We start from the raw sequence: 10904 nt of genomic DNA, 5'->3' as shown, positions 1-10904 counted from the left end.
TTTCACTTCCTTTTTCCTTCCTTCCTTCCCCAGAGAGGTTTCCCCGATCCCGCCGACCTCGCTTCCGCCGACCAGGCCCTCCTGGAAATGCGGAATCTCGTCTCCGGCTTGCGGGAAGAGATCTCCCTCACCGCCGAAAGGAGGAAGCAGGAAGAGGAAGTGGAAGCGGCGGCGTTTCCTTCCTTCCTTCCTGCATTTCCTTCCTTCCTTCCTTCCTTCTTGCGTTTCCTTCCTTCCTTCCTTCTTCTGTTTCCTTCCTTCCTTCCCTCCCTCCTTCCTTCCTCCTTCATTCTTGCATTTCCTTCCTTCCTTCCTTCCTTGCGTTTTCTTCCTTCCTTCCTGCATTTCCTTCCTTCCTTCCTTCCTGCATTTCCTTCCTTCCTTCCTTCCTTCCTTCCTTCCTTACTTCCTTCCTGCATTTCCTTCCTTCCTTCCTTCCTGCATTTCCTTCCTTCCTTCCTTCCTTCCTTCCTTCCTTCCTTCTTTCACTTCCTTCCTTTCCTTCCTTCCTCTCCCTCTCTCCCTCCCTCCCCTTCCTTCTTCCCTTCCCTTCCTTCCTCCTTTTCACTTCCTTTTTCCTTCCTTCCTTCCCCAGAGAGGATTCCCCGATCCCGCCGACCTCGCTTCCGCCGACCAAGCCCTCCTGGAAATGCGGAATCTCGTCTCCGGCTTGCGGGAAGAGATCTCCCTCGCCGCCGAGAGGAGGAAGCAGGAAGAGGAAGCGGAAAAAGCGGCGGCGGCCGCCGAGAAGGCGAAAAACGAGAAAAACGAGAAAGCGCTCAGCAGCCAGGATCCGGAAAAAGATCCGGTCCCGGAAAGTTCCGGAAAGTTCCGGAAAAACGGTGTGTTTCAGTGAAATATGACGAAATAAAAATAAATATAATCTATATTTTTTAAATTTTTATATTTTATATATGTATTTAAATTTTATATGTAAATATAATCTATATTTAAATTTTATATTTTATATATAAGTATTTATATTTTATATATAAATCTATATTTTTTAAATTTTATATTTTATATATGTAATATACATACGTATTTGTATTTTATATATAAATGTAATCTATATTTTTTACAATTTACATTTTATATATGTAATATACATATGTATTTATATTTTCTATATAAATGTAATCTATATTTTTTACATTTTATATTTTATATATTATATATATTTATATTTTCTATATAAATATAATCTATATTATTTAAATTTTATATTTTTTCTATGTAATATACATATGTATTTATATTTTCTATATAAATAGAATCTATATTTTTTACATTTTATATTTTATATATGTATTATATATATTTATATTTTCTATATAAATATAATCTATGTTTTTTACATTTTATATTTTATATATGTATTATATATATTTATATTTTCTATACAAATATAATCCATATTTTTTACATTTTATATTTTATATATGTATTATATATATTTATATTTTCTATATAAGTATAATCCATATTTTTTACATTTTATATTTTATATATGTATTATATATATTTATATTTTCTATATAAATATAATCTATATTTTTTACATTTTATAAATTTTGTATGTATTATACATATGTATTTATATTTTCTATATAAATATAATCTATATTTTTTACATTTTATATTTTATATATGTCTTATATATATTTATATTTTCTATATAAATAGAATCTATATTTTTTACATTTTATATATGTCTTATATATATTTATATTTTCTATATAAATAGAATCTATATTTTTTACATTTTATATTTTATATATGTATTATATGTATTTATATTTTCTATATAAATAGAATCTATATTTTTTACATTTTATATTTTATATATGTATTATATGTATTTATATTTTCTATATAAATATAATCTATATTTTTTACATTTTATATTTTATATATGTCTTCTATATATTTATATTTTCTATATAAATATGATCTATATTTTTTACATTTTATATATGCCTTATATATATTTATATTTTCTATATAAATATAATCTATATTTTTTAAATTTTATAATTTTTGTATGTAATATACATATGTATTAATATTTTTTATATAAATATAATCTTTTTTTATATTTTATATTATTTTAGGGCTCCAGCTGAAATCCGACGAAAAGACTCTCCAGTGGTACCAGCAGCTCCAGGACCAGTTGGACCAGTGTGTGGATTCCTTTGCCGGCCTGGCCAATAGCAAAGGCAGCCAGGTAGCTCCTCCTCCAACCTCGGGGATCGTCCGCCGGATCCCCGCACAATTTCCTGGATCCCTGGACGGTTTGCTGGATCCCGGGTGATTCCCTGGGTCCTTGGAGGACTCCCTGGATCTTAGGGTGATTCCCTGGGTCCTTTTCTGAGTCCCTGGATCCTCAAATGATTCCCCAGATCCCCATTTGAGTCAGTGGATCCCTCTATGATTCCCCGGATCCTCAGACGGATCCCTGGATCCCCGGACGAGTCCCTGGATCCCTCTGTTATTCCCCGGATCCTCGGACGGTTTCCCGGACGAGTCCCTCTATGATTCCCTGGATCCTCGGACGGTTCCCCAGATCCCCGGACGAGTCCCTGGATCCCTCTATGATTCCCTGGATCCTCAAATGATTCCCCAGATTCCCATTTGAGTCCCTGGATCCCTCTATGATTCCCCCCAGATCCTCAGACAGTTCCCTGGATCCCCGGATGAGTCCCCGGGTCCTCTGATGATTCCCGGGATCCTTTTAGGAGTCCCCGGGGATCCTCGGATGGTTCCCCGGATCCCCATGAGTCCCCGGATCCCCGTATAAGTCCCTGGATCCCTCTATTCTTCCCCTGATCCTTTTAGGAGTCCCTGGATCCTTGGACGGTTTCCTGGATCCCCGGATAATTCCCCAGATCCTTTGAGGTCTCCCTGGATCCCCATACTAGTTCCTGGATCTTAGGATGATTCCCCGGGTCCTTTTCTGAGTCCCCGAATCCTCAGACAATTCCCCGGGTCCTCGGATGATTCTCCGGATCCTTTTAGGAGCCCCCCGGATCCTCGGATGGTTCCCCGGATCCCCGTATAAGTCCCTGGATCCCTCTATTATTCCCCCGATCCTTTTAGGAGTCCCGGATCCTTGGATGGTTCCCTGGATCCCCATACGAGTCCCTGGATCCTTGGACGGTTTCCTGGATCCCCGGGTGATTCCCCGGATCCTTTGAGGTCTCCCTGGATCCCCATACTAGTCCCTGGATCTTAGGATGATTCCCCGGGTCCTTTTCTGAGTCCCGGGATCCCTCTATGATTCCCCAGATACTCAGACGGTTCCCCGGATCCCCGGACGAGTCCCTGGATCCCTCTATGATTCCCTGGGTCCTCAAATGATTCCTCAGATCCCCATTTGAGTCCCTGGATCCCTCTATGATTCCCCAGATCCTCAGACAGTTCCCTGGATCCCCGGATGAGTCCCCGGGTCCTCTGATGATTCCCGGGATCCTTTTAGGAGTCCCCGGATCCTCGGATGGTTCCCCGGATCCCCATATGAGTCCCCGGATCACCGTATAAGTCCCTGGATCCCTCTATTCTTCCCCTGATTCTTTTAGGAGTCCCCGGATCCTTGGATGGTTCCCTGGATCCCCATACGAGTCCCTGGATCCTTGGATGGTTTCCTGGATCCCCGGATGATTCCCCGGATCCTTTGAGGACTCCCTGGATCCCCATACTAGTCCCTTGATCGTAGGGTGATTCCCCGGGTCCATTTCTGAGTCCGGGGATCCCTCTATGATTCCCCGGGTCCTCAGACGGTTCCCCGGATCCCTGGACGAGTCCCTGGATCCCTCTATGATTCCCCGGGTCCTTTTCTGAGTCCGGGGATCCCTCTATGATTCCCCGGGTCCTCAGACGGTTCCCCGGATCCCCGGACGAGTCCCTGGATCCCTCTATGATTCCCTGGATCCTCAAATGGTTCCCCAGATCCCCATTTGAGTCCCTGGATCCCTCTATGATTCCCCAGATCCTCAGACAGTTCCCTGGATCCCCGGATGAGTCCCCGGATCCTCAGACGATTCTCTGTGTCCTCGGATGATTCCCCGGATCCTTTTAGGAGTCCCCGGATCCTCAGATGGTTCCCCGGATCCCCGTATGAGTCCCTGGATCCCTCTATTATTCCCCTGATCCTTTTAGGAGTCCCCGGATCCTTAGACGGTTTCCTGGATCCTTTTATGAGTCCCTGGATCCCTCTATGATTCCCCAGATCCTTTCAGGAGTCCCTGGATCCCTTTACAATTCCCCGGTTCCTTTTAGGAGTCCCTGGATCTTAGGATGATCCCCGGGATCCCCGGAAGAGTCCCCAGATCCCTCAAGATTCCACAGATCCTTAGACCATTCCCCAGATCCTCAGACCGTTCCTGGATCCCTGTACGAGTCCCCGGATCCGTGGACGAGTCCCTGAATCCCTCTATGATTTCCCAGATCCCTGGATGAGTCCCCAGATCCATCTACAATCCCCCAAATCCCTGTACAAGTCCCTGGATCCTGGGAGGATTCCCTGGATCCCTGTACAAGTCCCTGGATCTTAGGATGATTCCCCAGATCCCTCTATGATTCCCCGGATCCCTCTATGATTCCGCAGATCCCCATACGAGTCCCTGAATCCATGGACAATTCCCAGATCCTTGGATGAGTCCCTGAGTCCCTTTATGATTCTCTGGATCCCCGTACGAGTCCTGGGATCCTTGGACCATTCCCCAGATCCTCAGACCATTCCCCAGATCCCTGTACGAGTCCCCAGATCCCTGTACAAGTCCCCAGATCCCCGTATGAGTCCCTGGATCCTCAGGCCATTCACCAGATCACTGTACAAGTCCCCAGATCCTTCTACGATTCCCCAGATCCTCAGACCATTCCCCAGATCCCCGTACGAGTCCCTGAATCCACGGACAATTCCCAGATCCCTGGACGAGTCCCTGGATCCCTCTATGATTCCCCGGATCCCCGTACGAGTCCTGGGATCCTTGGACCATTCCCCAGATCCCTGTACGAGTCCCCAGATCCCTGTACAAGTCCCCAGATCCCCGTATGAGTCCCTGGATCCTCAGGCCATTCACCAGATCACTGTACAAGTCCCCAGATCCTTCTACGATTCCCCAGATCCTCAGACCATTCCCCAGATCCCCGTACGAGTCCCTGAATCCACGGACAATTCCCAGATCCCTGGACGAGTCCCTGGATCCCTCTATGATTCCCCGGATCCCTGTACGAGTCCCCAAATCCACAGACAATTCCCAGATCCCTGGACGAGTCCCTGGATCCCTCTATGATTCCCTGGATCCCCATACAAGTCTCCGGATTCTCGGACAATTCCCAGATCCCTGGACGAGTCCCTGAATTCCTCTATGATTCCCTGGATCCCTGTACGAGTCTCCGGATCCTCAGACGATTCCCCAGATCCCTGGACAAGTCCCTGGATCCTCAGACCATTCCCCAGATCCTTGGAAGATTTCCCAGATCCCTGTATGAGTCTCTGGACCTTTGGCAGTTTCCAGATCCCTGGACGAGTCTCTGGATCCTCAGACCATTCCCAGATCCTCGGAAGATTCCCCAGATCCCCGTACGAGTCCCCAGACCTTTGGCAGTTTCCAGATCCCTGTACGAGTCTCCGGATCCTCGGAGGATTCCCCAGATCCCCGGACGAGTCCCCGGATCCTCGGACCATTCCCCAGATCCTCGGAAGATTCCCCAGATCCCCGTACGAGTCCCCGGGCCTTTGGCAGTTTCCAGATCCCTGGACGAGTCGCTGGATCCCGTACAATTCCCTGGATCCAGGGATTTTTTTGAGGGAGGAAGTGTGTGTTTGCTGGGCGGGGAGATCCCAAATCCGGTGATCCTTTTCCTCTCCCCCCCCCTTTTCCAGGAAAAGAAAATCAAGATGGATCTCCAAAAAGCCGTCACCACTCCTGTCAGTCAGATCTCGACCAGAGCAGGTCAGAGAGGGGCGGATTCCGACTTCCTGGTTTTTTCCTCCACTTCCTCCTCCCTTTTCCTACTTCCCAAATCTTCCGCTTCCTCCTTCAATACCCTTCCTTCCATTTTGCATTTCTTTCCTTCCTTCCTTCCTTCCTTCCTTCCTTCGCTTCCTCCTCCCTTTTCCTTCCATTTTGCATTTCTTTCCTTCCTTCCTTCCCTTCCTTCCTTCCTTCCATCAATCAATCCGTCTTGCATTTCCTTCCTTCCTTCCGTCCGTCCGTCTCTTCCTTCCTTCCATCTGTCCTTCCTTCCTTCTATTCCTTCCTTCCATCAATCAATCCGTCTTGCATTTCCTTCCTTCCTTCCTTCGCTTCCTCCTCCCTTTTCCTTCCATTTTGCATTTCTTTTCTTCCTTCCTTCCTCCCGTCCGTCAGTCTTGCATTTCCTTCCTTCCTTCCTTCCTTCCTTCCTTCCTTCCTTCCTTCCGTCCGTCTCTTCCTTCCATCTGTCCTTCCTTCCTTCTATTCCTTCCCTCCTTCCTTCCATCGATCCATCCATCTTGCATTTCCTTCCTTCCTTCCTCCCGTCCGTCTTGCATTTCCTTCCTTCCTTCCTTCCTTCCGTCCCTTCCTTCCTTCTATTCCTTCCTTCCATCAATCAATCCGTCTTGCATTTCCTTCCTTCCTTCCTTCCTCCCGTCCGTCTTGCATTTCCTTCCTTCCTTCCTTCCTTCCGTCCCTTGCTTCCTTCTATTCCTTCCTTCCATCAATCAATCCGTCTTGCATTTCCTTCCTTCCTTCCTTCCTTCCGTCTCTTCCTTCCTTCCATCTGTCCTTCCTTCCTTCTATTCCTTCCTTCCATCAATCAATCCGTCTTGCATTTCCTTCCTTCCTTCCTTCGCTTCCTCCTCCCTTTTCCTTCCATTTTGCATTTCTTTTCTTCCTTCCTTCCTCCTGTCCGTCTTGCATTTCCTTCCTTCCTTCCTTCCGTCCATCTCTTCCTTCCTTCCATCTGTCCTTCCTTCCTTCTATTCCTTCCCTCCTTCCTTCCATCGATCCATCCATCTTGCATTTCCTTCCTTCCTTCGCTTCCTCCTCCCTTTTCCTGTTCCTCCTTTTTCCAACTTCCCAAATCTTCCACTTCCTTTTCCTGTTTCCTCTAATTCCTTCCTTCCCTTCCTTCCTTCCTCCAGGATCCCAGCTGAAGGAAATATTCCCTTTTCCTGTTTCCTGTTTCCCAAATCTTTGCCACTTCCTCTTCCTGTTTCCCAACTTCCTCTTTCTCTAATTCCTTCCCTTCCTTTGCTTCCTCCTCCCTTCTCCTGTTTCCCAATTTTTCCTCTGTTTCCTCCAACTTCCCAAATCTTCCACTTCCACTTCCTGTTTCCCAACTTCCCGCTTCCTCCTCCCTCAAACCCCTTTTCTGACTTCCCAAATCCAGTCTTCCACTTCCTCTTCCTGTTTCCCCACTTCCCTTTTCCTGTTTCCCGTTTCCCAAATCTTTACCACTTCCTCTTCCTGTTTCCCAAATTCCTCTTCCTCTAATTCCTTCCCTTCCTTCCTTCGCTTCCTCCTCCCTTCACCTGTTTCCCAATTTTCCCTCCACTTCCTCCCTTCCTCCAACTTCCAACTTCCCCAATCTTCCACTTCCACTTCCTGTTTCCCAACTTCCCGCTTCCTCTTCCTCCAGGATCCCAGCTGAAGGAGATCTTTGACAAGATCCACGCCTTACTCTCCGGGAAACCCATCTGATCCTCTGCTTCCTCTTCTCCCTTCCTGTTTCCCAACTTCCCCTTCCTCTTCCTCCTCTTCTCTCCCTAATTCCTTTCCTTCCTTCCCAATTTCCCCTCCAGGTTCCCAGCTGAAGGACTTCCGTTTCCTTCTTCCCAAATCTACCACTTCCTCTTGTTTCCCAACTTCCTCTTCCTCTTCCTCTAATTCCTTCCTCCCCAAATTTTTCCTCCAGGATCCTAGCTGAAGGAAATCCTCCCTTTTCCTGTTTCCCAGTTTTTCCTCCACTTCCTCCTCCCTTTCCCCAACTTCCCAAATCTTCCACTTCCTTTTCCTGTATTTCCAATTTTTCCTCCACTTCCTCCTCCCTCAGACCTTTTCTGACTTCCCAAATCCAGTTTTCCAATTTCCCCTCCTTTTTCCAACTTCCCCAATCTTCCACTTCCTGTTTCCCAACTTCCCGCTTCCACTTCCACTTCCTGTTTCCCAACTTCCCGCTTCCTCTTCCTCCAGGATCCCAGCTGAAGGAGATCTTTGACAAGATTCACGCCTTACTCTCCGGGAAACCCGTCCTTCACTTCCTCTTCCCTTTTTCCAACTTCCCAATGTTTCCTCCCCTTCCTTTTCCTGTTTCCCAATTTTCCCTCCACTTCCTCCTCCCTTTTCCCAACTTCCCAAATCTTCCACTTCCTTTTCCTATTTCCCAACTTTTCCTCCACTTCCTCCTCCCTCAAACCCCTTTTCTGACTTCCCAAATCCAGTCTTCTACTTCCTCTTCCTGTTTCCCCACTTCCCTTTTCCTGTTTCCCGTTTCCCAAATCTTCACCACTTCCTCTTCCTGTTTCCCAACTTCCTCTTCCTCTAATTCCTTCCACTTCCTCCTCCCTCACACCCCTTTTCTGACTTCCCAAATCCAGTCTTCCACTTCCTCTTCCTGTTTCCCCACTTCCCTTTTCCTGTTTCCCATTTCCCAAATCTTCACCACTTCCTCTTCCTGTTTCCCAACTTCCTCTAATTCCTTCCCTTCCTTCCTTCGCTTCCTCCTCCCTTCACCTGTTTCCCTCCACTTCCTCCCCTCCTCCAACTTCCTGTTCCTCCTTTTTCCAACTTCCCAAATCTTCCACTTCCTTTTCCTGTGTCCTCTAATTCCTTCCTTCCCTTCCTTCCTTCCTCCAGGATCCCAGCTGAAGGAAATATTCCCTTTTCCTGTTTCCTGTTTCCCAAATCTTCACCACTTCCTCTTCCTGTTTCCCAACTTCCTCTTCCTCTAATTCCTTCCACTTCCTCCTCCCTCACACCCCTTTTCTGACTTCCCAAATCCAGTCTTCCACTTCCACTTCCTGTTCCCCAACTTCCCGCTTCCTCTTCCTCCAGGATCCCAGCTGAAGGAGATCTTTGACAAGATCCACGCCTTACTCTCCGGGAAACCCGTCTGATCCTCTGCTTCCTCTTCTCTCTTCCTGTTTCCCAACTTCCTCTTCCTCTAATTCCTTCCCTTCCTTCCTTCGCTTCCTCCTCCCTTCACCTGCTTCCCAATTTTCCCTCCACTTCCTCCCTTCCTCCAACTTCCCCAATCTTCCACTTCCACTTCCTGTTCCCCAACTTCCCGCTTCCTCTTCCTCCAGGATCCCAGCTGAAGGAGATCTTTGACAAGATCCACGCCTTACTCTCCGGGAAACCCGTCCTTCACTTCCTCTTCCCTTTTTCCAACTTCCCAATGTTTCCTCCCCTTCCTTTTCCTGTTTCCCAATTTTCCCTCCACTTCCTCCTCCCTTTTCCCAACTTCCCAAATCTTCCTCCACTTCCTCCTCCCTCACACCCCTTTTCTGACTTCCCAAATCCAGTCTTCCACTTCCTCTTCCTGTTTCCCCACTTCCCTTTTCCTGTTTCTCGTTTCCCAAATCTTCACCACTTCCTCTTCTTGTTTCCCAACTTCCTCTTCCTCTAATTCCTTCCCTTCTTTCCTTCGCTTCCTCCTCCCTTCACCTGTTTCCCAATTTTCCCTCCACTTCCTTCCTCCAACTTCCAACTTCCCCAATCTTCCACTTCCACTTCCTGTTTCCCAACTTCCCACTTCCTCTTCCTCCAGGATCCCAGCTGAAGGGGATCTTTGACAAGATCCACGCCTTACTCTCCGGGAAACCCGTCTGATCCTCTGCTTCCTCTTCTCTCTTCCTGTTTCCCAACTTCCTCTTCCTCTAATTCCTTCCCTTCCTTCCTTCGCTTCCTCCTCCCTTCACCTGTTTCCCAATTTCCCCTCCACTTCCTCCCTTCCTCCAACTTCCCCAACCTTCCACTTCCACTTCCTGTTCCCCAACTTCCCGCTTCCTCTTCCTCCAGGATCCCAGCTGAAGGAGATCTTTGACAAGATCCACGCCTTACTCTCCAGGAAACCCGTCTGTTCCTCTGCTTCCTCTTCTCTTCCTGTTTCCCAACTTCCCCTTCCTCTTCCTCCTCTTCTCTAATTCCTTCCCTTCCTTCCTTCGCTTCCTCCTCCCTTCACCTGTTTCCCAATTTTCCCTCCACTTCCTCCCTTCCTCCAACTTCCAACTTCCCCAATCTTCCACTTCCACTTCCTGTTCCCCAACTTCCCGCTTCCTCTGCCTCCAGGATCCCAGCTGAAGGAGATCTTTGACAAGATCCACGCCTTACTCTCCGGGAAACCCGTCTGATCCTCTGCTTCCTCCACTTCCTCCCTTCCTCCAACTTCCAACTTCCCAAATCTTCCACTTCCTTTTCCTATTTCCCAATTTTTCCTCCACTTCCTCCTCCCTCAAACCCCTTTTCTGACTTCCCAAATCGTCTTCCACTTCCTCTTCCTGTTTCCCCACTTCCCTTTTCCTGTTTCCTGTTTCCCAAATCTTCACCACTTCCTCTTCCTGTTTCCCAACTTCCTCTTCCTCTAATTCCTTCCCTTCCTTCCTTCGCTTCCTCCTCCCTTCACCTGTTTCCCAGTTTCCCCTCCACTTCCTCCCTTCCTCCAACTTCCAACTTCCCAAATCTTCCACTTCCTTTTCCTATTTCCCAACTTTTCCTCCACTTCCTCCTCCCTCAAACCCCTTTTCTGACTTCCCAAATCCAGTCTTCCACTTCCTCTTCCTGTTTCCCCACTTCCCTTTCCCTGTTTCCTGTTTCCCAAATCTTCACCACTTCCACTTCCTGTTCCCCAACTTCCCGCTTCCTCTTCCTCCAGGATCCCAGCTGAAGGAGATCTTTGACAAGATCCACGCCTTA

The 10904-nt window shown here is 47.3% G+C and overlaps 1 protein-coding gene and 1 long non-coding RNA gene across 3 annotated transcripts in view; one reads left to right on the top strand and one right to left on the bottom strand.

Annotated features, from left to right (window-relative positions):
- Window positions 1–577: 577 nt before the first annotated feature.
- The window catches only part of LOC307208452 (mRNA export factor GLE1-like), a 36565-nt gene continuing 26238 nt past the window's right edge, over window positions 578–10904 (top strand). Inside the window, exons 1-3 of the mRNA XM_079996510.1 lie at window positions 578–842; window positions 2115–2227; window positions 5888–5957. Coding sequence (XP_079852636.1) covers window positions 650–842; window positions 2115–2227; window positions 5888–5957 — 376 coding nt within the window. The 5' untranslated portion in view covers window positions 578–649. The remainder of the gene's footprint in view (window positions 843–2114; window positions 2228–5887; window positions 5958–10904) is intronic.
- On the bottom strand, window positions 8763–10089 carry LOC307208453. Of its 2 annotated transcripts, none has more exons than XR_013835178.1 (4): window positions 9989–10089; window positions 9717–9868; window positions 9023–9160; window positions 8763–8819 (listed from the first exon to the last, which is right to left on the bottom strand). It is a non-coding gene; the product is annotated as an uncharacterized lncRNA (long non-coding RNA). The 2 variants fall into 2 exon arrangements; XR_013835179.1 differs by lacking the exon at window positions 8763–8819 and adding an exon at window positions 8902–8937.

This window comes from Podarcis cretensis, assembly GCF_951804945.1.
Source record: "Podarcis cretensis genome assembly, contig: SCAFFOLD_37, whole genome shotgun sequence".
Classification (NCBI taxonomy): Eukaryota; Metazoa; Chordata; class Lepidosauria; order Squamata; family Lacertidae; genus Podarcis; species Podarcis cretensis.
Note: the sequence above shows the minus strand (reverse complement) of the source record. Positions and strands in the feature narration are given on the sequence as shown.